This window comes from Aptenodytes patagonicus, chromosome 4 (assembly GCF_965638725.1).
Source record: "Aptenodytes patagonicus chromosome 4, bAptPat1.pri.cur, whole genome shotgun sequence".
NCBI classification, from domain to species: domain Eukaryota; kingdom Metazoa; phylum Chordata; class Aves; order Sphenisciformes; family Spheniscidae; genus Aptenodytes; species Aptenodytes patagonicus.
In genome coordinates this window covers 26,770,584-26,797,283 of record NC_134952.1, presented here as the reverse complement: position 1 = coordinate 26,797,283, position 26,700 = coordinate 26,770,584, and the positions used below count along the sequence as shown (strand labels likewise).

Here is a 26,700-nt window from a genome sequence, read left to right as displayed (position 1 = left end):
TTACTGCTTGCTTAGACAAGTTGTAAAGCAAAAAGTCACTTTATACAGAGCAGAGAGGTTATTACTTTTCACTGTAATCTCTTAAATAATAACATTATTAATCTGCACTTGTAAAATATCTTAGGTTCTTAATCTTGGCTGTCTTTGAACCTATGCATAATTCAGAAGTGTGGAAAAACTTTGAATTAAGCTTACAGAGTTTGATCTCTGCTTGGACTTCTGTCAGAGTGCACGTTCCCTCGCTAATACCAGAATACAATGTGGGGGTGCTGAGTGATACAGGAGCACAGAATTGTCCTGGTGACTGTTATCTGGAAGGGAAATACTGATCGCTTGATAGAAGTGTCCCTGGTGGTTTCCAAGGTTTTTTTACCTGCTATTATTTTCTGCCATTTGCAGTTATGATTCAGGTTTTCACAACTCTTGAATAGAATCGAGTCAGTCTTTCCCATATCTCCCAGGTTTGAATGTGTTTCACCATTAAATTAGGAAGAGAACATAAAATCTATTTTGCCCTTATCTTGTGTCAGATTTTTGGTTACTCTGTTAATTAGGAAATCACATTCTTTATCCATTTTGATTTGCTAACTTTATTAATTCTTATGGAAAAACTGTGAAACTCATCAGCAATCCAGCAGTAAAATAAATTATTTTTAGGCATGCTAGCTTAGTTATCTGTAGTTGAATTTTGAAAAAAATTTTTTTTTTCCTTCCTCAGCCTCTTAGTAGAAGTTTGAATGCTGATGTACCAGAACAACTTATAACTCCGTTAGTCTCATTGGGTCATATTTCTATGTTGGCTCCAGACCAGTTTGCTTCTCCAATGAAATCTGTTGTTGCAAATTTCATTGTGAAAGATCTCCTAATGAATGACAGGGTAAGATTTTCTTTTTTTGGTAAGTCCTTACTATTCTGTTTGCCTGTTATTAACTCTCTGGGAAATAAGGGGTTTTTTTTGCTAAATGGGTCAATAAAGGAACATTCTATAAATGGCTAGTACAGTGATACTGCATTATGAAAGATCTTTGTGTGAAATAAAGCTTAGTCCATGACTTTTTTTCCATTTTTACCTCTACATTTTCTGTATGGGTTGAACCAGTTCTTAAACTTATATGAATGTCTGTAGTCAACAGGTGAGAAAAATGGAAAATTGTGGTCTCCAGATGAAGAAGTTTCTCCAGAAGTACTAGCAAAGGTGAATGATCTGCTGTTAGTAATAATGTGTATATTTAAGATTAAAAATTTACTTTTTTCCAAGTTGTGCAATGCAGAGTATTAGAATAAATCTCTTTGAGTACTTTTGTGTTAGTCTCCTTAGAATATGCAGTGTTTCAGAGTTTTTGTGGATTATACACACAATTATAGAACTAGTAGAAGCTGTGCATTTTGGTGTCTTCACTTACCGATATTAATTACGCTGAATGTTGAGAAAACGAAGAGATTCAAAAGTTTGTTTTCCTTAAAAGAAAGGTAATTTGACTTTATTGACTGTAAACAGAATTGAAATAAATTGAGACCTTGATGAATTTTATTCATTCATCTTTATAGGCTATTTACCGTGAATCTAATTATGGCCATTTCTAGAAATGTTTATCCAGTTGCTTTTATTTTTAATCATGTAGCAAGTATCCTGCATCCTCTAGATGCACTTGTGAGAAGACACTGAACCATAGTTGAAATGTCCTGATGTCACAAAGACTGCTACTTCCTTCTTCACTCTGTAAATATTTACTGCTTCATTCTGTTCCTTTAAAAATATATCAGCTCTAATAAATAGGAGTCTATGGAAATTTCAATTTGACAGCAGTATGTTTTAGTGCCTTTTATCAACTTCAGGAAGTAAGTTCATTGTTTATTTGTTCGTGTTTGATAGGTGCAAGCAATTAAACTTTTGGTACGCTGGCTGTTGGGTATGAAAAACAACCAGTCGAAATCCGCAAACTCCACACTCCGGTTGTTATCAGCTATGCTCGTGAGTGAAGGAGACTTGACAGAACAGAAGCGAATCAGGTCAGATTTTGTTCCTCTCACGCTTCCATCAATTTTGTTGTAGAATTTCAAAGAATGTTAATTCTTTTGGAGCTTTTTTAGAATTTTAAGGTGAGCACAATGTTGGCTAATGGGATGATAGAAAACAGATCTGACTGGAGTTTTAATTTTAGGAGTGGAATGGCAAGTATAAAAATATGCTTGATACTCCCTCTTTCTTGTCATTTACTAATAATCTAACTCAGAACCCTGTAGATATCTTGATAGTAAAAGACATTCTAGAGAGTAAAAGACCTGTAGGAGTATCTTTGAAAACAATTGAGTGATGAGATTTTAACACACTTAGGAGTTGGGTGATCTTCGGTGGAGCTTCTTCACTCCAACAGTGAGGTAACTTTGCACCTCATCTTCATTCTGAGGGTGAAGGAAGGAAAGAAAATCTGTGGCAAAAATGTGGCTTTCATTTAGACAGTGATATGAAAACAAGAAACTTTTCTCATTTCACTATTTTACTGGAATTAAGTTTTTTGTGGGAAAAGCAGAGCCCCTTATTTTCACAAATTTGGTTGGGTTAATTTAGCTTGATCTGAAGCTATAGAACTGTGATCTGATCTAATGGAGAAAAACCTTAATTGCTCATTGATCTTGTAAAAAGAAGTAATTGTGACATGTAAGTAATTTAAGGATAGTTGTGGAGAGTTGTGGTTTTGTTTTGTTTTTTTCTCTCAATTTTGTGTAGTAAATCGGATATGTCTCGACTGCGATTAGCTGCTGGTAGTGCAATAATGAAGCTTGCACAGGAACCCTGTTACCATGAAATAATTACCCCAGAACAGTTCCAGCTCTGTGCACTTGTCATTAACGTAAGTAACTGCATTTGAATTGAAGTGACTCTTAATTAATTGAGTTCAGAGTCCTTACATCTGAGCTTTTGTTGCTGCTACATTATTTTCTATTCCTTACTGCAGCTTTCAAACGAGTTCTTGAAACTTCAAATATTTATTGTGCTGCACCTGTTGATGGTTTGTAAAATGTCTCCTTCTAATTCCACCTTGAATGCCTGTTTTTTGGTTGTTTGGATTTTTTTTTAAGACCAAGATTTTAATGGTTGCACTCTTATGTTTTATGTTGCTGTAGGATGAGTGCTACCAAGTGAGGCAGATATTTGCCCAGAAACTGCATAAGGCACTTGTGAAATTACTGCTCCCTTTGGAATATATGGCAATCTTTGCTTTGTGTGCCAAAGACCCTGTGAAAGAGAGAAGAGCACACGCCAGACAGTGCTTGCTCAAAAACATCAGTATACGAAGAGAATATATTAAGCAGAATCCTATGGCTAACGGTTAGTATTTCAGTAAAATTGTTAAGAATACAACAGTCAAATACTAAACTGGAAGGAGTAATCATTAAAACTTAGGCAAATTGCTTTTTTAAAGTACCACTGGATAAGTTTAATTTCTTTCCTCATCTTTATATTAGACACATTCAAATTTAAATTTACTTAGTTTAGCATTATCGTAAACCATAAAATACTTCTCTGTACATTGCTGAGAATTATACATTTAAAATACAATGCTGTTATTGTGGTAGTTGTTCAAAAAATAAAATTTTGTTTTCTGATATTTTAGGCTTTATGACCTTCTTCCTGAAGTAAGACCAAGTAGTTTTGTAGTAGTAAAACTCGTTCATTTATTTTTAATGATTCATTAAAATTGAAATTTGCAGGAAGAAAATGCAAGTTGAAATTTTACATTCCATATTTGAAAATCAATACTTTGAAAAAGTGTTTCTTGTGATGCATGTGTGTGTGTGTAATACAGAGGTTATTTATGATTTTTTGTTACTGTAGAAAAATTGCTATCCTTGCTGCCTGAATATGTGGTACCATATATGATTCACTTACTGGCACATGATCCAGATTTCACAAAACCTCAGGATGTTGATCAGCTTCGTGATGTCAAAGAGTAAGTGTCAAATGATTCTAGAATTGTTATGCTGAGAACTTTTCTGTGCTTGGAAAAAACTGATTAGGAAGAGGAACTCTTGTTTTATTTTGCAAAACAATAATCTTGGAAATGTGTTCCCTTAGCCAAGGGAAGGAAGGCATCAACAACTGCTTTGCAATATATTCTGAAAGCCCAAATGGTAGCCTGTAGGTCACACCATAGTATACCAAATTAGTGAGTTGTCTAGGCTTCTTTTAAAGTGAAGTAATGATTTTAGATTCTTGTATTTTGTGCCTAGGAATATCTGTAGAATTTCCCAACACACTTAAGTAATGCCAAGTAATGTCAGTTCAAATATTTTGGAACTTATAAAATGCAGAGCTTCTCCAAGAGTTGAAAATGTAATGCCACTGATGCTGGGTCAGAGTCCTGCTTCACTGGAAACCTTTTTTCCCCCCCCTATGCAAACCTACTAGAATTCATGCTAAGTTTGCTGCTGACTTACCATTTGCACTATATGTCTGCAGTGCAGGCTTAGTGCTTCTTAATGTATTCAGCACAGATTATTGTACACAAGCCTGTCATACAGAAGCTTGTTCTGTACTGTTTCCAGTTTGAGACCTTCTTGTGTGCCTCAAATAATCTTTCATACCTTAAGCATAACTTTTGTATTCCTTTGTGTCTTGTCGTGAATTTTAAAAAATGGTTAAATTTTAACACTTTTTAAAAATTGTTCAAGCATCCCCCCCAGCTTTGGTTTTAGTGTTTTGGGTTTTTTTCTTCTATTTATTTTTGGTGGAACTGTGAACTATATTGTTTTGCTATTACAAAGGCATGTATAACCACATACTACAATATATATCATCAGGAAAGCAGTTCATTCTTGGCACAAATAAACCAGTTTACATCTTAATTCTTTTTGCACCTTCACCTGTGAGTCCAAGCCTGATTCTTTCTTCAAATGAAAAACTTGATTTGTTCTGATTTCTGAGTTACTTGACTCACACCTGGTTAGAATCTGAAGTCAGTGAAGATTTCTTACCTAATCATCAAGTCCACGTTTTGTCTCAGGACTCCCTGTTCCTGGCAACGTCTGAAAGCACTCTCCAGCGTGTACTTTATCCAAAATGCATGGAACAAGTTGTGATTCGCAGTTGTTGAGTTAATACTTTCTCTGAGAAGTGCTTTCTAGTGCACAGAGCTTTTTTGGACACCCCTTGTATAGCTCTCCTTTGTTGTCAAATTTCTTCCCTCATGTTTGTCACAGGCTGGCTGAACTAGCCAGAGAGGAGTGCTCCAAACAAAGAAATACTCTGTACAGGAATTTTGGCAGGAATACTTCTCTAAAGAGTCTCCTGAGATAAATGCAAAACATTTTTCTCATATAATGTAATACAGTGTTTCTTTCAAGAGTTCTGAGAGTCATAGTGTTCACTTTAAAGTGTTAACGTAGATGCTTGCGAACTTGGAAAAGCAGACTGGCAGTATGTTTTGTAGTTGTCTCCCTAGTTCGTCTTGGGTTTATTTGGCCTAAATACAGTCACGTAAAGTAAATACATGTTTAGCAAGTTCCTTAACCATAATCTGTGATATTTATTCTTACGAAGTTTTTTAAGCTTGTCCTACAGAGGTGTGTTTGTGTTTCTTTCTTATCTTGAGACAGTGTCTTTTTCTTCCAAATTCATATTCCAAAAATACTGAAATGGATACAGAGAATGAACTTTGTGTGACTGTGTTCTTCTAGGTGCATATTCTTCTACATGGAATCCCACTGTTGTTCTGGAAGGGTCTTGTTCAGGGTTGATAATGATTTATTTAATTTGTTACTTGGTGAGGAAATCAAGCTATTGAAATTGACATGTGTTAACTGGAATTACCAGCGTAAAATTTTTCCTCAATAGTAATCTTTGCACAACACAGGGTTTTGGAGAAGCTGGGTCAGTGTGGTATGTTATCAGTTCTGTATTCATCCCATTTAAGTTCTTGAGAATAGTGAATAGATGGATGTAAAAGTATCTAACGCATTTATTTACTTACGGCCTTTGTAGCTCTTGGATGCAAGTCAGAATAGAGATGTCTTATTTTATTTGAACACCAGATAACCAAGTGTTTTGATGGAGCACAACCCTCTTTTTACTTTGAATTTTTGAGAAGAACGTTCCTTCAACTCTTGCGTTACAATCTTTAATTTGTATCAGTTAAGAAGATTGGGGCTCTTGTGGACAGGGAATTCAAATGTTCAGTCATCCTGTTTTTCTAGGGTTTTTATTAGCCTGTTTCTACAAGGTAATCTCTCTTCCAGAGCTTCAGAATTAAATTAGCTACCGGCAAAGTCTGCATTTCTCAGACCCACCTGTATGTCTTTCCCAACTAAGTATTATTTTACCATATTATGACTGTTGTTGACCCTCTAGCCACATGCAGCTCTGAAGCTGATAGTGTGGATGGACCAGTTGTGCTTTATATCATAATTGAAAAAAAATCTTAAAACAAACTTTTAGTCAAAATATAATGGGTTCTCCCTATAAATAAACTAGATTTAAAGAAAGAAAACTGGGAAAGCTAATTCCATTATGTCTATCTGTAAGGATTTCTTTTCCTTCTATATGGAGCATTGGCAAGAATCTGATCTGCTCAGTTTTGGATCTCCTCTCCTATTTGAATTCCAGTATTAAACCCACGTAGCGTGGGTAACTATCTAGCAGAAGTATTATTTGTTTAAGCCTGTTTTGAGTGTGGTCATGGTACATTGTTGATAGGAACATAGACATAGCCCAAGGTAGTGACTACAGAATTTCATCTAGATGGTAGTAGCACCAGAATTCTTGCTTCTATTCATATTTGGAAGATAAAAAAGTTGATTGGTTGGGCAGTGTTTACAGATATAATAAAGAAGCACACTAATTTGGCAGATTGATTCCGAAGAGTACGATTAAGACTCTGTGTGTGAAAGGTCTAGACTCTGTTTACATCTTCGGATGATGTTATCTATTTATGATATCTTCAAATTGATTGTGGTTTCTTAAGAAAAAGCTAGTGCAGCTGACAAAATTTTTTTAAGACGTTGTATGTGAGAGCTGCAGTATAAAAGCTGGAATGTAATTGCTTGTGGTTTTATGGCTTTTTAGGTGCCTGTGGTTCATGCTTGAAGTTTTAATGACAAAGAATGAGAACAATAGCCATGCCTTCATGAAAAAGATGGCAGAAAACATCAAGCTTACCCGAGATGCTCAGTCTCCTGATGAGCCAAAGGCCAATGAAGTAAGAAATGCAATTCAGATAAGTGTTGGGTGATGGGCTGAGGGTTTCACAAGCAGCTGATGAACAGGATTTGCAGGAAATCTGAAAGCACTAGCTCAGATATTTTTATGGTCTTTTAGAGACAGTGTTAATTGCAAGCATTCTCTGTATGTTGCCAATCTCATTCTTTCAGAACCTTGCTGACCTTATCCAGCACACCTAATACCTAATGAAGTTAATAAACAAAACCTGTTAAATATTCCTGTTACTGCATGCCTGCCTTATTTTAACTCCTACTGCCTAGTTTCCCGACATAAGTATCTTCTGCTGTTGGGGGAGGAAATACTGTATTATATGGCTACTGTTAAACCTGTTAGTTTCTAGTAGAGATGAGAAACCATTTATGGTGATTTGACTGAGCAAGAGCTTCTATTGTACAGCATCAACATGTAAAGTATTTCTAGTTTTTATTAAGTAGTATCATATGAAAAATGAGGACTTCTGTATCTGTTTGAAGAGCCAACAGTATGATTAATGATGTAATTATAAAATATGTCCTTAGTGGTGGTTATTTTAACACATAGATTAAACTTTTTAAAGAACTACATTCTCTGTACACTGTAAAAACAGTAAGTAATTCCTAAAGCATACTTTTCTTTTTTTCTTCAGAAACTTTATACAGTATGTGATGTAGCACTATGTGTAATCAACAGCAAAAGTGCTTTGTGCAATGCAGATTCACCGAAGGACCCTGTATTGCCAACCAAATTTTTTACACAACCTGAAAAGGTAAATTTGTTAATTTAATTTCCAAAGTAATAAGGGGAAATACTTTGATTTTTTTATAACTGAGAGCTGGTTATCTCCATAACATAATATCGTGAGTGGGAAAATGCATATATTTTATCCTCAGCAATTAAATTTTTTAACATCGCCTATATGCTATGTTATCTATGTTTTGTGAACGTGTGCCAGAAATGTTTGTAACTGGGTGAGAGCTAATTAGAATAAATACTGATATGTTAGCATGTATTGCTAGATCATTTCATTAAAGTGTTTTACAGGTGCATCTGAATATATGGGAATATATGTATATTCTAACTGTATGTCTGAATTAGAATGCAAAGCAGACTAGAAAGAAAAAGGGAACTTTTTTTATGTTATCCGTGGTATGTTTATATCTGTCAGTAGCTGTTTGGCTATTTTGCTTGCTGTACAAGCTGGTCCTCTTATTGCCTAGTAATAGTCTTGGTGAGTACAGCTCTACTGGTAGCAATAGCACTACTGTTCTTTAAGAGGCATACTTCTAAAAAGTGTAAGTGGAACCGAAGTAATTCTCTGGACCAGACCTGATGTTTTGCTTGTACTGAAGAATACATTTCACATTTTTCAATGTCTTAGACTGTGAATTAACAGCCTTTCCAGAGTCTGTTTAAGCAAAATTTAGTTTGCTTATTTAATTGTAAAACGGCAGATGCCATGGTGACAGGGAGCTGGTGTCTGTGATAGCTACCTGCATTCAGATTTAGTGTTTTGGTCTGTGTAAACTGTACTCAGAGTGACAAAAGTAGCAACTTTCAAGTCGTTTAGAGAAAACGGCCACCTCTGTTCCTCTCTTTGGACTTCCCATTAAAAAGATGCAAGTGAAAAAATAGGGAGGGCAGTTTTGCTTCACTTCAAATGATTCATGTCATTCAAGAAGAAAAAATGTTAATCCTAACTTTAAGTATGGCATACTGTCATTCAGTAATGCTCACTACAGATTTCCTCCAAAATACTAGTTTGACCTGTCTTTATTAGATTGATTCATTTGTGAGCAAGTTGCATGGTGTGAAATATCTGTAGCACTTGATAGTAGCATCTAATTTGAGAAGTCAATCATGTGTATATAAAAAAGCAACAGCAAGATTGAGAGATCAAACACAAACTGATTTTTATTTTATTTTATATACAGGACTTCTGCAATGACAGGAATTACATTTCAGAAGAGATAAGGGTTCTTCTTTTGACAGGAAAGGTACTGTATTTTGACAAGTTACAATTCTTTGAATATTACTCGTGATTTTTTTAAATGTCCTGGACTACTGTAGTTTAAAAATTGCATTAAGAGTTTGTGTACAGTAGTTTGTGATTCATTTATTTGATGGCATAATTAATGCCTTTAACATACTACCTGGTGAGTACACAACACCAAGATTGTTACGTGTGCACTGAGGCATAGGTTCTTGATTGACTACAGTTTTTCACATAACTACAGGTTTTTCCATTATTCAGATAAGCATGACAAAGTTATGATGCAGATACTGAATTGTAACACCACTAGCATTGGAGGTCTTAAATTTTCAATCTCAATATTTTTAATATAGCTGTTAATGCTTTAAAATTCAACTGCAAATGTCTACACCCTTTTGAATGTCTCATTTTATCTCAGACATAATTTGGCTGATACCTTCACAGGGGAGAGAAAATACCAAGTCTTTTGGCGGGAACGCACAAAAAAAAAAAAAAAACAAAAAACCAGAAACCTATTTTTATACCTTTTACCATCAGCTGTCCTTTCTTGGGATTCTGAAACTCTCTCTCCTAGGTTCTGGTTAAATTATGTCAGAATGCTTTTTAGTCTAACTCAAAAAAATTAGCAGTTTTTTTTTTCTCAAGCTTAGTGAAAGAATGCTGGCTGACCCATAAAATCTAAAAATCCTGAGAACAGTATAAATCATGGTTTTAATATAAATTTCATGTGCATTTATTAATTTTCATGTTCTGTGTTCCATGAACTGTTACTGCATTAGTTTCTAAAGTCTTCAGTTAGAGCAGAACTTTGTGGTAATTGTTCATTGTAAGAGTAGAGACAAACAATTGCTCTGTAGGTAGTCATATCATTTAAAATTGCTTCTTCTCACACTGATTTTTCATTTATACAAAAAATTTCCTCTATCAGAGCAGTTCGTGTGGGTGAGGCTTGCTCAGTTGGCAGAATCCTGCCTCTCCTTGCTTCATGTTCACCCTGTGACACCAGCCTGGATGCTACTCAGTGAGCTGGGTTGGAGTTACGTTAGGAAGGGAGGAGGCAGACAGAAGACCACCTTCTTTAGCAGCAGCCAGTACCAGACTGGTGCTTTAAATATCCTCAGAAGAAGGTATCTGTCTGCTGTAATTGTTTCACCTTTGACAATATTCAAATGTAATGAATGAAGCATTTGAAGCAAGTTTAGTTGGCTGTGTAAACATTTCTCTTTCCATAAGGCTTCCAGCAATGTAGACTAAAGCTATGTCTTAACTAAAAAAATCTTACTGGTATAAGACAGGCTTCTCTCCTGCATTCTGTTAAAACAGAGTTAGATTTGGGGGGAAGGGATGTCCCATACCAAGCTAGTATTATTTAAGTAATTTTCTGTGTTCTGGGAAAACAAACATTTCTTCCGTGCTCTAATAGAATACACAAACATGTGCTTCTTTTTCTGCCTACTTCCATTTCAGAAAACGCAGATGTGTAAGGATACCCCACTGACTCAGACCAACGGTCCTTTTTGGCCTCGTATTGTTTTTCCAGAGGGACCAATACAACACGATTAGGGAGAGCATACAAGTCTAGCCACTTTCTGCAGTAGATTTCCCTTCTTACTCCCCCAGCATTCATAATTTTTTATAACGGGATGCTAGACTGTGCATCTGTGCCTGTTGGTTTTGATATCTGCTTATGGACTTGTTCCCAAATTTATCTGCTCTGGTTTTGAACCTCCTGATGCTCTGTCTTCACAACCTTTTATGGCAGTAGGTGCCAGAAATTTGCAACCTGCTGGTTGCGCAGAAGCACTTTCTTTTCTTTCTTAAATATTTTTCTCTCTCCTATTAGCTGTGCCAAATGCTTCCTACTTTTTATAAAATACTCTGTAAATTGAGCAAATAAAATATTGTAAGAATAATATGTTTAAGTAAATGTTGTGCAGTATTAGCACTAGGATGATGCAGCTACTGAACATGTGCTCAGTAACAGGCAGTTTTTACTGAGAACATTGCTTTTTTTTGCTAGCCAAATGTTTTCCAGCATCTGTGGTATCTCTCTCTTGCCTGCTCCCTCATAACTTCCACACATGGGAATTATTTTTTCTTGTGGGAGTGTCTTAATAAATTAACTTGGTCTCTGAGGAAATGTAAAATTACATGAAGAATGTGACATGCCAGTTATGAAAACTTCCTTGACTCCTCTCCAGAGACAAAATAAAAAACTTCCTGCTGCCTACCCAGCCTGACCAAATTGGTCAACAGACACCAGTCACAGCAAGATCTAAAATACCATCACTGTATCGGAGAGCCCCAGAATAGATAGATGGTGTTAAATATTTTTACACTACCTTTCTGTATAGTAAAAGTGTACACATTTCCTACTGTTGTAGTGAACCTAATTCTGCATTACATTTTGGAAAGCCTTTTCTGGAGGTGCTTTCCTTTGCCAATATAGGATGTTGGAATCACAGAATATCTCAAGTTGGAAGGGACTCATAAGGGTCATCAAGTCCAACTCCCTGCTTATCACAGGACTACCTGTGACATTGGTCATAGCCAGCACAGGTTCACAAGGGGAAAGTCCTGCTTAACCAACTTAATTTCCTTTTATGACAAGGTCACCCATCTAGTTGACGAAGGGAAGTCAGTAGATGTGGTGTTTTGGATTTTAGCAAAGCTTTTGATACTGTCTCTCACAGTATCCTTCTGGATAAACCGTCCAGCACGCAGCTAGACAAGTCCATAATATGCTGGGTGAACAATTGGCTGATGGGTCAGGCTCAAATACTACTAAACCATATGACTAAGAGTGTCGTCCAGACACTCCTTGAATTCTGACAGGCTTCGTGCCATGACCACTTCCCCAGATAGCCTGTTCCAGCGAGCAGCCACCCTCTCAGTGAAGAATCTTTTCTTAATGTCCAATCTGAACTTCCCCTTATGCAGCTTCATAACATTTCCTTGTGTTCTGTCGCTGGTCACCAGAGAGAGGAGATCAACACTCCCCCTCCGCTGCCCTCCTTGAGGAAGTTGTAGACTGCGATGAGGTCACCTCTCCCTCTCCCTCTCCCTCTCCCTCTCCCTCTCCCTCTCCCTCTCCCTCTCCCTCTCCCTCTCCCTCTCCCTCTCCCTCTCCCTCTCCCTCTCCCTCTCCCTCTCCCTCTCCCTCTCCCTCTCCCTCTCCCTCTCCCTCTCCCTCTCCCTCTCCCTCTCCCTCTCCCTCTCCCTCTCCCTCTCCCTCTCCCTCTCCCTCTCCCTCTCCCTCTCCCTCTCCCTCTCCCTCTCCCTCCTCAGCCGCTCCTCCTAAGTCTTGCCCTCAAGGCCTTTCACCATCTTGGTCGCCCTCTTCTGGACACACTCTTAATAGTTTCATGTCCCTCTTAACATTGAGGCGCCCAAACCTGCACACAGTACTCAAGGTGGGGCCGCACCAGGACCGTGTAGAGTGGGACAGTCCCCTCCCTCAACCAGCTAGCTATGCTGTGCTTGATGTATCCCAGGACGCTGTTGGCCCTTTTAGCTGCCAGGGCACACTGTTGACTCACATTCAACTTGCCATCAACCCAAACCCCCAGATCTCTTTCCGTGGGGCTGCTCTCTAGCCTCTTGTCCCCCAGTTTGTATGTATAACCAGGATTACGCTGACCAAGGTGGAGAATCGGGAACTTGCTCCTGTTACATTTCATACAGTTGGTGACTGTCCAGCTCTCTAATCTATTCAGATCTCTGTAAGGCCTCTCTACCCTCGAGGAAGTCCACAGCTCCTCCTAGTTTAGTATCATCGGCAAACTTACTTACAAATTCAACTCCTGCATCTAGATCATTTATAAAAACATTAAAGAGCACTGGCCCTAAAATTGAGCCTTGGGGAACGCCACTGGTGACTGGCCACCAGCCTGATGTAACCCCATTTACTCTAACCCTTGAGCCCGACCCATCAGCCAATTGCTCACCCAGCTTATTATGGACTTGTCTAGCTGTGTGCTGGACAGTTTATCCAGAAGGATACTGTGAGAGACAGTATCAAAAGCTTTGCTAAAATCCAAAACACCACATCTACTGACTTCCCTTCGTCAACTAGATGGGTGACCTTGTCATAAAAGGAAATTAAGTTGGTTAAGCAGGACTTTCCCCTTGTGAACCTGTGCTGGCTATGACAATGACTGCGTTGTGTCTCAAGTGTTTTTCAGTAACTCCCAGAATAACCTTCTCCATAATTTTACCAGGCACTGAAGTGAGACTGACAGGCCTGTAATTACCAGGGTCCTCCTCCTTACCCTTCTTGAAAATTGGGACATTTGCCAGCTTCCAGTTGACTGGGACCTCTCCAGACTCCCAAGACCGTTGAAAAAATAATGGAGAGAGGTCTTGCAATGACATCAGCTAGTTCTTTCAGTACCCTAGATTTATGAGCATCCAGCTGGAGCAGCAAGTTTCGAACAAGGTCAGGGTTGGCTGGGAGTTTATCATACCCCCGGTCACGGTCTTCCAAGACAGGGCTCTGGGGGTCCCAGGGCCCATCATCGGTGTTGACAACAGAGGCGAATAAGGCATTAAATGTCTCTACTTTGTCTGCATCCCTATTTGTGAGGTGACCAACCTCATCAAGCAACGACCCAATGTTCTCTCTGATCCTCCTTTTGCTATTAACATATTTTAAAAAGCCCTTTTTGTTGTCCTTCATACTGCTGGCCAGCTTGAACTCTAATCAAGCTTTGGCTGCACAAATTTTCTCCCTATAGTGGCAAACAGCATATCTGTAGTCCTCCCATGTCACCTGTCCTTGCTTCCAAAGTCCATATGCTTTCCTTTTCCGCCTAAGTTCTAGAAGAAGATCCCTGCTCAGCCAAGCTAGCCTTCTGCCCCACTTGCTTGACTTCCAACACTTTGGAATTGCCTGCTCCTGCGCTTTTAAGAGGTGGCTTTTAAAAAGTGACCAGCATTCATGGACCCCAATACCTTCAAAAGCAGATTCCCAGGGGACCTTACTAACTAGCTCCTTCAGCAGCCTGAAGTCTGCTCTCCCCATATCCAGGGTCGAAGTTTTGCTGGCAGTTTTTCTTCTATCAGCAACGATTTGAAACTCAACTACTTTGTGGTCACTGTGACCAAGACAGCTACCAGTCACCACTTCACCTACAAGTCCCTCTCTGTCTATAAACAACAAAACTAGGAGGGCACCTTTCCTAGTCGGCTCCCTTAGTACCTGCACCAAGAAGTTATCTTTAACATGCTTCAGAAATTTCGTGGACCCATTTGTCTCCGCTGTATGATATTCCCAGTAGATGTCTGGGAAGTTAAAATCACCCATAAGGACAAGGGCAGTTGATCTAGAGATATCCCTTAATTCCTTGTAGAACAATTCATCGGTGTTATCATCCTGGCTGGGTGGTCGATAGTAGACTCCCACAACAACATCCGCTTTATGTCCTTTCCCCTTCATCCTTACCCAGAGGTTCTCAACCATGTTGAGACTGAAAGGATATTGTCACATCCTTTCAGTCCTGTAATATTACCTAACATTCTGGCTTTTGTTGAGACTTCTCCAGCTGCTATCCCCTCAAAGCATGAGAGAGAGCAAGGCAATTGATGAAGTGCTGTTAAATTATAAGAAATAAAAGTAGGATAGACAGTGGTTTTTAAGTAACGATGAGATCTGTAGCTCTAAACTGATGGCATCGTGATTGAGACTGTTAATCCAGAAAAAGTATTTTAAAATACTCAAGAAAATATTTTTAAAATTAAATATGTATCTGAAGTTCCCATTTTTTAAGATGTAAACATTTTCTTCTAGCCAAAACCAACTGGTGTATTAGGTACAGTAAACAAACCATTATCTGCAACTGGAAGGAGACCGTATATTAGAACTACAGGATCAGAGACTGGAAGCAATATCAGTGTAAACTCTGAGCTGAGCTCTTCTGCAGGAAACAGATCAAGGTACAGGAGTTTGAAATTTCTTTCATCAACTCTTTACTTCATGTTCTCCAGTGTGCTTGCATGTTTTAGGACAGGAAATGATTTGGTGTATGTGCCTGTGTGTTTGAAGAGTGTCCTTATTTTGCCCATTTAAAAAAAATATAATAGTTTTCTGTAGGTAAAATCTCCCTCTTTGCTTTTTGTTTTGGGTTTTTTTTAGTAGACAAAAATTCGGTACAGTGTTTAGGTGTGGCCTGCCTGTGATTACATATAATACAACAGAAGAGACACTATACTGTCTGAAATTTTGGTGGTTAATATTCATAATATTTTTACATCAGAAAATACATTAATTGAAGAGACCAGCCATAATTCATACTAAACAGGTTTTGCAACTCACACATTTTTGATGTATAAATTAGGATTAATCCTGATTGGTAACAAGAAACATTTTTGATGTAGATGAAATATTCTGACCTATTTAAGATTAAGAACAATTAAAATGAGCTTGCTGAAGAGGACCAGAATCTCAGTGGAAAGATGCAACATGTGATTGTAATATTCGGTCTTTCTTCTAGTAAGTGTTATTTTTATGTGGATCCAGAGTTTTTAAATTTGTCATAAATCTGGAGAAACAGTTTACACTTCCAAATTTTAAGATTGTTTAATTTGTTTTGGAATTGATTAACTGGCTAAGATAAAGGGTTAAAGTAAGTAGAGAGAGTCAGCTCTAGATGCTAACATTTCATAAAACCAAAGGGAAGTATAACTCCGTTCAGAATTTGTTCTATAAGTATGCATGATATATGCTGTAATAATCTTGATTTTTTTCTTTTTTAAACTATTTTGGTTTTAAAACTATTGTATGTTTGTGTAAGTTAACGTAAAGTTTGAACATTGCTGGTCTTTATTTTTGTTTACTACCTTTGCCAGTATCGGCTTTTTCTATCTGGAAAAAGAACACGGCCTCGTTTAGTTTAGAGCATTGGTCTTAAGTTTGCAAAAAGAATTATATGGCATTGTGTCTGTGATAAGGGATTTGGCTCAGTGACTAGCCAATCCCTTTCAGACCTTTCCCAGTTCTGGGAAAGAAAATGTAAGTGTGGACTCAGGCAAATTCAACTATTTTTTAATTTAGCCTGTCTGCATTGATTTTTTGTTTGTTTAAATAATTGCAAACGCTTTTCTTCTTTTGTTCTGTGTATTTTGGTTTTATTTTGTCTTCAATTATGCTACCAGGGAACAAAGTTCGGATATATCAGAAACTGGGGTCAGTGAAAATGATGAAAACCCCGTGAGGATTATTTCAGTCACACCAGCAAAGACAGAACCTGTGAAAAACAAGGTATGTCTGGGGATTTTATGGACTGTATCTCTAGAATAAGCTTGGCATTGGGGGCTTATTCAGTACCCATCGCTGCAGGTGGTCTCTGAGGAACTGGTAATGTCTGATTTCATTTCGTGTAGTTATATCACTTCCCTAGCCCAATAGAAGACCCCTTATTTTCAAAACTACTATTTATTTTATCTGAAGTAATTAATAAAGCTTATATGCTCAAAAATAGCACAGGCAAATTGGAAGGGACTTCCTTCTTTTTTCTAAAATTCCAAAAGATTCCCACCTTTATTCTATGTTTTCCAGTAAGGCTGTGATTCAGAGTGAAGGTTGATACCTGTGGCTTTAACTGAAGATATTGCCAGGAAAATTTCAGGTGGTCCTCTAGCATGAAATAAACATCTAACTTTTGGATTATGTCACAACTAAAATATTATTTAAACTTTGAGGATTTTTAATGCTTTTTCCCCCTTCCATTGAAGAGAGATGATCTTGCCTAAATCATAATGATTTTTTAACTTACAAAACATACAGTTGCATGAAGTTCAACAAAGGTAAATGTGAAGTCTTGCACCTGGGATAGATTAAACTCAAGCAGCAGTACAACACGCTGGGATCTGCCTGGCTGGGGTGTAGGTTGGCTGAGAAGGACCTCGGGGACCATCCCGGTGGATGACAAGTGGAGCACGAGTCGGCAGCATGCCTTGGCAGCAGTGAGGACAAGCTGGGTCCTGGACTGCATCAGCAAGAGTACAGCCAGCAGATTTAGGGATGTGATTATTCCACCCTACTTGGCACTCATTAGGCCACACCTGGAATACTGTGTCCAGAATATTGTGTCTTCCCCAGTTCATCACAGATATTGAAAAACTGGAGAGAGCTTTGCAGAAGGCCATGATATGGCCTTGATAAAGGATGATAAAGGCTTGGAGAAGTTGTATGAAGAAAGGTTGAAAGTGTTGGGCTTGTTCAGCCTAGAGGAGAGAAGCCTTGGGGGGATCTAACCAGTCTTTCAATATCTAAAAGGTATTTATGGAGAAGATGGAAGTACTCTCTTCTCAAGGCTGCGTGGTGACAGGACAAAAGGCTACAGGCAGAAGTTACTTCAGGGGAAATTCCATCTGGATGCAAGCAAAAAAAAAAAAAAAAATCTACATTGTGAGGAAAATTAAACACTGGAATAGGTTGCCCAGAAAAGTGGAATGTCACTGTTCATGGCTTGGCTTGTCAAGGGCCCTGGATAAACCCCGAGGCCCTACTTTCAACAGAAGGTTTGGCTAGATGATTTCCAGAGGTCACTTCCAACCTAGATGATTCTGTGATTCTAAAATCAAAATAGATTTTTGTAATAATGTAGGGATACATAGATAGTTCATGCTGTACGCATTTTAATAAGTTACATATCTACTCAGTCTTTTTTGATTAGATGAAATCAGAGTAATAAGCAGGTGTTTTGGATTTGTATCATCACATAGAAAAGTTAGTTTTTTCTTAGTCTTTTAAAATAACATCCATGTGATACTCAAACCTGTAAGCTAATGAAGAAGAAAAAATCTTTCCCAAATTTCAAAGTATGGTTCCTTTTTTTCTTCTTTTTCCCCAAAATAGGGTTCTTCTGAAAAGTTAGAGAAGTTAGGCAAGGAGTTCATGAAATAAATCTTCAAAAATGCTTTCTAGGTTCTTGAAACCTGACTTCAGTTGAAATTTTCAAAGAGTGGTTATCGGTAAAGTTCTTATGAATAGAAGTTGTAAACGTCTGCTATGAAGCTGCTAGAACAGTAATAAAGATTACGAAGACTGCCTGACTTATTTAAACATTTAAGAAACAATGGTAGAATATTTAATAAAAAAGTCCTTGGTTCAGACACAGCACTTGCAGTAGTGAGTGGCCTTAATTGGTGTGTTTGAAATTGCGAAGTCATCCCAGCCATACTTCTTCAGTACGCTTTTCTCTGCCCCTCCTCCTAACTGTTTCGGAAGCCAGTGTTCAAATGAAGGTCCAGCATCCAGTTGCTTCCTCTTTGTTTCCATATGAATACTCTTCTGTGTAGAGACCTACATTGCCACCACCCTTTCTGTTTCACACATACAGACGCTGCTTCATGAAGTTTGATCACTTCCATTACCTTGTTCGGTGTAACGAGAAAAACATGCATGTAGGCCATACCTATTCAGACATGACAAAGAATTAACAAAGTCGGCAAGTTTCATTTGTGACTAGGTCTTGCTCCCTCTTATTCCCTGCAAGCCTTGTTTTTTTCCTTTTACTGGTATTTAGGGGTTTAGTAATCTGCACCTTTACTGAAGGTTGGTCTCAAAATTTGCATATATTGAAGTAAATATCATTTACTGTACCAGAATCATTACTCTTGCTCCTCAGTTCTCTCCTGTCAGTTGGCAAAGAGGCAGTAAAGGAGCTTGTCCAGAACTGTCACGGGAGGAGCTGAGATTATTAGTCTTACTGTAATCTCACTTTCAAGCAACTAAAAGATACATTGGGTGCAGATATTAACATTACACACAGTGTAGAAAATCTTTTTGCAAGGTTAATATCTGAAATCCCATTTAGTAAAAGTTTTTACTAGGTTTAAGCCCATGTGATGTGTTTTTATAAGTACGCTTACTTGCTATTTTATAAACTCATGTTTCTGTCAGAGGGAAGTAACAATTTGAGTTTGCCTTTGGGAATCTTTTTTTCCTTCACATTCATGACACTTATTTTCTAGGAGATTAATTCTGATCAGGCTACACAAGGAAACAGCACTGAACGTGGGAAAAAAAGAACAGCATCAGCATCTGGAACTGAGAATATTCATCAAAAACCAGAAGAAAAAAATGTAGATGAAACAGGACCATCACTTGCAGCAAAAACCAGGAGAGGGCGTCCACCCAAACCTGAACCTCAGGGTACCACTGCAAAAAATGAGGAAACAAATAAACCACCTGTCAGGGGAAGGAAAAGGGCAGCAGTCAGTCAAGAAAGTCCAGGGAGTTTAGAGGCAGGTAACGCCAAAGCACCAAAACAGCAAGACACAGCAAAAAAGCCAGCAGCAGCACAGAGACAAATTGATCTACAAAGGTAAAAATAAATTAAAAAAAAAAAAAACCCATGCCTGGGTGGGGTGGACCTTTCCTGTCTCAAGATAGACCCTGAAATTGTAATTGTAATAGGTCTAGCATATGTTAAAGGGCACAACTAAACCACAATGATTTATAAACACCATGGTCCAACATATATTGTGTTGTGCTCTGTTCTGTTTTTCAAATTTAAGTACCAGGGCAGCTGGAATTGGAGAACTGAATTTGTTTGGTCAGAACAGGATAATCTAACCTGTTTTCACCAAATTGTGGGTTTTTTGTCTGTTGCATCCTGATTCCCCTTACTAGCCTTGCTGTGTAAAAGAACTAAGAGTTGAGGGTATTTCAGGTGCATTCAGTAATGCCAGGTACGCAGGAATTCAGGTGCTCTGCTCTGCTTCAGTTCATTGATAACGAAGGCTTGAAAATTGACCATTTTTTAATGAACAGAACAAGTTGTAATTCTAACTGTAATTCTTTTTTGATATTTTGGGTCTGTGCTTGTTTACTGTTAATTTTTAATACATATTTTAAGTAAATCGAAAGCAGAATTTGGAACTGCGTAAACTACAAAACAGCTCTTGGATGATAATTCATTTTTCTGTACTCCAGAGTTTGAAGGTGGTGATTCGATTTCCAATATAAACAAACCACAAACGCGCATAAACACTGAGAAATTTGTTTAGCTGAATCTGATACAATAATAATTTTAATGCAAAAGTGTCCAGAGTTGTAGAGAATAAGATAAGGTCAGCAAACCAGCGTGTTGGAAGAAATCACAATTTAACCTAAAGGAAGAAAGAATCATTGGAATGGTTTCTTTCTAGAGATTTTGTAAATTGAAGATCTTGCAGAGAACCTTGATCAAACAGAATTACCTTTTCCTCTCACAGCAAGGATCATATACTGTTGTTCAGTCTTTCAAGAGAGTAGTATTTGTGTACTGCCTTGCAATACCTGTTTTATGCATCAAATTTCTTTAAGTCTTCATAACAAACTGCACTATCCATAGCCTTAAATAAGCCACCTGTATCAGATAGCTTCTTTGAAACATGTTAATACCTCAGTTTTTCTTGGAAAAAATACCAAAACATTGTTAACATTTTTCAGAAGCCAGGTGCTTGGAAGTGATGGAGATTCACTGTTGGAGATAGACTCAAGTCCAGAATATTCCCAAAATGCAATGGATCTTTTTAAGGCCTGTGGGAGCAGCCAGGAAGATACTGAGGATACAGAGATAGCAGAGGGAGGCTTCCTTAAGGTGTAGCAGGCATCTTATATAGGACAATTCTGTGTTTTTATTGTAGCTTATACAATAAGGAATGAAAGAAATTTTTCTGTCTTGTAGAAAAATGTATGTAAAAATAGCTGTCTGATAGGTTTTTTTGCTTTTAAGTAGGCATGTACATGTTACTATAAATATTTGAAAAACATTTGAAGTAACGCTTGTTCTTAAGACAGGCTGTTTTAATGAACCTGGGTAATTAAATACAGTTAATTAGAACAAGTTACCATTCTTATTCTCTGATTCCAGTGAAAGCTGTGGAAATGTATTTCTGTTTATGCTGAAAAAACATTACTCAGTTACGGAATTATTATTATTATTCAACTTGCGTATTTCCAAGTTTATCAGGAAGTTATGCTATACAATAAGGAAATTCAGGTATATTCAATTAATTACGTAATCGTTGAGAAGATACAAGATAGAGTTGGAAGAATCACAGTATTAAGAGTGCAAAAGCTAAAATGTAAACGATATAGGTAGGATTTTGATTCAGAATCAATTGTAATTTCCATGTCCTTACGATTAACTTTTATTTCCTTTTCTCCCCCCGAAAAGGTAAAAAGAAAACTCGCTCGCAAAGGGAGGAAATGAAGGCCAAATAATGGCATGCTCCAAGCTTCTGCAAAAACTAGGATTCACAAAATTTCCTGTACAGGAACTGAAATTACTTCAAAACACACAGCTTTCAGCTCTGAAACCAGAAGGAAAACTATGCTTCCCTTTCACATGAAATTAATCCTTCTCAATGGAAATGTAAAGCAGAAACTCTTGAGAAAGAGGCTAAAAGCATCTGTACTTATTTCCCCAGAGACTTTTTTTATGAAAAGTCAATAATTAAGCAAATTGCTTAACACTTGGTTCCAGTTCCTGCATTCTGGAGTTTAAAAGTGTATTTACACCATTAATTTTCATGCTGCATTTTTTTTTAAAGAAAGTCAGAGGAGGTCCTTACACTGACATTGGAAATTCATGATCCTAGAGCCAGGTATTCCCATGTGTCACAGAAAAAGTAGAAGTCTACTGAATGGATTTTAAACAAGACTAGAGGAAAAAAAAATCACAAAAAAATTTTTTTGCTTTACCTTTGGAGACTGTTTTATGTATAATTCTTTCTGCCTGCCTACTTTTCTGCAAAAATAAGATGTACAGATTTCAGTTCCCTGCTATGAAAAGTCATGTGGTGGCAATTTTATAAATGTTGCTTTCTGATTTTTATCAGAGTGGGAAAGTAATCACTTAAAATTATTATTAATTCGCAAGTAGACATTTCATTTTTTAATTTTCCCTCCATTTTAGTTTAATATAATTTGCAATAAATGTACATATTGATGTTTGTTTTATAAAAACATATATCACTTTTAAGTGTTTTTACTCCTGCGGTTCTGTTGGAATATTCTAAATTTTAAAGGAGTAAAGACAGTCCAGCATTTGATTTTATAATGTTTGTCACCAGATTTTTATTATTGATGTAAAGAAAAAAAAATCAATTTTTAAAAATAGTTGGACTTTGGCAGCTTTGTAAGGAAAGTTGGAAATGTTTAGGATTGCTCTCAATTTTAAGCATTGTGCTGATTGGAAGTAAGTCTGTTTTGCATTTTGTCTTCCTGTCCAGGCTCATTTTTTAATGTTTATTTTAGACGATTGTTGCATCAATATTATGTTTCCTGGCATTGTTCAGCATAGATACAGTGTACACTTTTATGTACACATGATCATATTTAAGTTTGTTGCATAAAATAAACGCTTCTAGGTGTCATGTGGCAGTCTTTTTAATTTTTTTTATTTTCTTTCACGGAAAACTACTTGCTGTATCTGTGCGTGGTCTTGGATGTTCATAGAAGTATTGTATTGAGCAAAGAAGTTGTAATGCAGACAGTTACATAGTTAAAAAGATAGTTTCTTAGGTGAAGTTACAGTGCTTTATCTTGTAAAGTTGTGTGGGAAGAAGGGGGTTGGTCTGCATGGTGACAGCGAACAGTTCACTTTGTTTCCCCGTGCCTCAGTTCCCCATTTCTCTTTGGGGAAATTGTTTTGAAATCCCTTGATGCGTTGTGGAAGAGCTGGATACTGTTGACACTAGTTAAGGATTACTTGCTCTCTTGAAGTGGATAGGGTGCGGTTGTGTGCTGTTAAACAATGACTAAGTCTCTCTTACCGAGTCTTTAACTGGTGTTACAGTTACTTTTCCTCTGTAACAGAGAAAATCAGACTCTCTTTGCAAAGCAGTATATGCAACTCTTTTTCTAAAGCAATCTGCGATGCTTTGACTTGAAGGATTTGAAATGCTTTTGACAGAGGGAGACTGGGAGATTTTAAAAGCATTTAATTACACATCCATCAGGGTTTTGATTCCTAAAACTGAAATAATTTCACAAGATGGATTTACTGATCATAATGCGGTTTCTTTTTAGTGCTCTGGTCAAATACTTTCCCTGTGCAAAAGTTACGATATTTTGGTTTAAACCAATTTTAAAATGTTTTTGATAGAAGTTTTTAGGTGCTACCTAAAAAAGAAACTCTCTTTTAGAAATGAGCTTGGTACCTAGTGGTGTGCCTCTAACAATGATCTGAAATCTGGACTTGACAAATCTTGCAAATACTCAGAATTGCTTCCAAAAGCTTTGATTTTTGTGAAGTGGATAATTGTTGGGGGGTTTATCTTTTTTCTTCTCTTTCCTTTTTTGGTCAGTTTTTAATCAGTTCAAATGTCAAGTTACTCAAGGAATCATCATAGAATGATTTAGGTTAGAAGAGGTTTCTGAAGGTTCAGTGCCATGCTCAGAGCAGGGTGTTCAGTTGTCTTCTTACAAGCAGAGTTACATAGAGTTTCTTTCTTCTGTTTTCTGTAAGGGGACATTTGAGTTAGTTCCGTATGTTGATTATCAGTACAGGCAAAGAAAATGGGTACATTCATTCAGCAAATTATGCTGGGCATAATTGGCTGAGCAAAAATGCAGCATACAAACTAGAGGAAAGGTCTGCTGGTGGCCCACTGGCTTTTTTTCAGAACTTGCCCCAGACAAGGCCACGTACAGAATTCCTCTGCCTACCCCCCGCTACTCCCTCGCCGAAGTCCTGAGAGCACCCATGGTACAGTTCAGAGCTGCCTCAGCGATGGACATCTTTCTGTAAGAACAGTATCCCCTAAGGCCAGGGGTCCTTACAGCAGTCTCGCTTGTGATCGCAAGTAGTTGGAACCGTCAGCCTTTGTAACAAATACAGGGAGGTACAGGCATAAATTTTATACATACGTAATTTATGCATTGCTAGTACTTCTTCTGATGCTTTAAAAATAAAATCCATTGAAGAGTAATCAGTATAAAACTGTGGAATTGAAGGCAAATTATTCCAAAGAAAGAGCTGGGGGTTTTGTACTTGGCCATATATGAGTTTTAAAATATTTTACATAAGAATGGGGATTCTCTTACTGTAATAAAGAAAACTGATGCTCAGAGTTTTTCACTTGTTAACGTGCGATAAAGAATAAAAGGAAGCCAGATAAAACCCAGTCTTTATGGCTTTTATCCAGTGTAGGATTTAAAGGTGCTGAGGTTTCACATTCAGTTACATAGTTGGAGCTAAGTTCTCATCATCTTTAAGTTCCCATCTTCATAAAAGTGTGGCTTTGTTTCTTAGCAGACATACATTTATTTCTGTTTCTTTGTGTCCTCTGATGCCTGGACTGCACGGCTTTCATAACAGTAAGACGGGAAGGCTGTTCTGAGAACATACTTTGTAACGTACTAAATTAAACCTCTACCACACAACAAAATTACATCTGAATAGTTGTTTTAGACAAAACAATATTTTCTAGAGCAATCTTAAACAGGAAAAATAATATGCATTACAAATCTTTTCTGCACGTGCTGAAAAGCCTTTCAGTTTTAGAACTGATAAATAACAAACCCTTACCAAAAATGTACTTCCAGCCATTAGATGCTTAGCACATGTTGTTGGACCAAGTTCAACATCAGACTGGCTCTTGAGTTTCAAGTTAACTGATGGGGCTCTCACAGCTGAACTGTCTCCTCTAAAGATCCGAAAAGATTTGGGATCACCAAACATTTGCAATACAGAGGAAATTTGCTTCTTTAAGAAATCGTCCATGTGGATCCTAGTTCGCTTGCATGTGTGCTCCATTATTATATTTAGCAGTAGTAGGTTGGTTTGTGCACGGAAATCAAGTCCCAAATCGGTGCTCAAGGAAATAGCCCGAACTAAAGAAGCTGGACTGTGAAGTCTACTTGCCAGCCAGGCTGCAGGTGTGCATAGCTGATAACCAAGCATTAGTCACAGAGTAGCTGGTCTCAGCCCAAGGAATTGTATCTCAGTGCAGGAACAGGTTTGCATAGGAATAGCAAGGCGTTAAACAGCAATTAGCAAAGTTCTTCTGTACAGCAGCACTTGAAATGTCCCTTGAAGCCTTCCCCTGCTTAAATTTCTGACAAGGAGGGAATCATCCTGCCGATGGGTACCCCAGGTACTCAAACAGTCAGAGGGAAGCTCAAACAGTAAGATAAAACACTCCTAAACTTCGAAGACCAACAGCAGCTTCCGTCCCTTAAAGAGTTTTTAAGCCTGACATTGCCTGGATCATTTGCTGTGGTTCCTGGAAGGCAGCAAACAAGACCGGACTTCCTCAGGAGCAGAACTTCGAAGTCCTGGTACAGAAGCAGAGGTGGTGGCTGACAGCCTCTCCCTTCCCTGCTGCAGAGCCTGGGTCCAGAGAGTGGATCCAAAATTTCTTATTCCTGTAGTTTTACCACATGAGAGACCAAAGGGGGTGAGCGACCCAGTTTCTCCCTTCGATCTCGCACTCTGTGATCTTCTGTTTCTAACTGAAGGTGGCCAGTCCCATGGCTGCCATCAGAGATTCCGCAGCACCAAGTCACTGTGGTGACCCACAGGATGACTACTTTCACAAATCTTACTCGCTAGAATACTTTAAATTCAGAGTAGGAACACCTCTCGCTCAAGGCAAGTTCCTGGCCTTATTTTCTGCAGTCTGAAAGGGAATGAGCAAGTTTTTGGCATTTGCAGCTGCCTGTAAAGAAACAAGTGGGACCACAGCAAAAGGTCAGTTCAGGCTTGTTCCAGTTCAGATAACCTCCCCCTCACTCGGGCTGCAAAAGCCGAAGAAGCAGCCACGCTTACTCCAGTAATTGGTAGGAGCAGTGTTGCACCTGAACTCAGACGACATCACACGTGCCTAAAGATGATGTAAGTGCGTTCCTTGGAGCCGTGGTGTCACTCACAGGTGCCTGACACAAACTGCACATGAAGAGTTACTGGAATTACTGCCTGCAACAGGCAGCATGCAGTCATCGTACCATTGCCCTGGAAGAAGTCCTCCTGCCAACCTGATGGAAACACTTTTCTGACCTGCAACGGGGCATCTTCTCTCTGTTTCTGCCTAGTGAAAGCAATGACAAACTTTTACTGGGGAGCTGTCTGACTGTGCAATGGCTGGGTGTTGCGAGCCAACAGGAGGAAGAGTAAGGACTTGTGGTGACCCCTTTAGCTTTGGCAAGAAATGATTCTATGATTCTAAAAAGCCATTCAACTTTGAACCTGGTGGATTCATCCCCAACTGCGCAGCTAGATCCACGGTCAGCAGAGCTGACATCCATGGGCAACACAGATGGGCAGCGCAGTTGAGTCCTGTGTTACTTGATGAGGAGGGACAGCCATCAGGAGACACATCTGCTTTTCAGTGGGAGCACAGAGGTTATCCGAGCTGATTTGTAACTCACTGAAGTCATGCTGGCAGCAGTGTAGTCTCAGCAGCAGGTCAGCTGAGGCAAGAACCATGACCAAATAACTTTGCGTACACTGAGTGTCCTCCTCCCACAACAAGACTGTTATTTCAACAGCCGTAAGAGCTCAGATGTGTGTTCATA

The 26,700-nt window shown here is 38.2% G+C and overlaps 1 protein-coding gene across 2 annotated transcripts in view; it reads left to right on the top strand.

The window, feature by feature from the left end:
• The window catches only part of PDS5A (PDS5 cohesin associated factor A), an 86,301-nt gene extending 63,745 nt beyond the window's left edge, over window positions 1-22,556 (top strand). Inside the window, exons 21-34 of one of the 2 annotated variants that reach the window (XM_076336121.1) lie at window positions 719-877; window positions 1,127-1,195; window positions 1,874-2,010; window positions 2,729-2,852; window positions 3,127-3,331; window positions 3,839-3,953; window positions 7,064-7,196; window positions 7,845-7,964; window positions 9,130-9,192; window positions 14,977-15,122; window positions 16,341-16,446; window positions 19,164-19,516; window positions 20,626-20,776; window positions 21,356-22,556. In XM_076336121.1, coding sequence (XP_076192236.1) covers window positions 719-877; window positions 1,127-1,195; window positions 1,874-2,010; window positions 2,729-2,852; window positions 3,127-3,331; window positions 3,839-3,953; window positions 7,064-7,196; window positions 7,845-7,964; window positions 9,130-9,192; window positions 14,977-15,122; window positions 16,341-16,446; window positions 19,164-19,516; window positions 20,626-20,776; window positions 21,356-21,391 — 1,917 coding nt within the window. In that variant the 3' untranslated portion in view covers window positions 21,392-22,556. The remainder of the gene's footprint in view (window positions 1-718; window positions 878-1,126; window positions 1,196-1,873; window positions 2,011-2,728; window positions 2,853-3,126; window positions 3,332-3,838; window positions 3,954-7,063; window positions 7,197-7,844; window positions 7,965-9,129; window positions 9,193-14,976; window positions 15,123-16,340; window positions 16,447-19,163; window positions 19,517-20,625; window positions 20,777-21,355) is intronic. The other variant, XM_076336122.1, reaches the window with a different exon arrangement.
• Window positions 22,557-26,700: the final 4,144 nt, after the last annotated feature.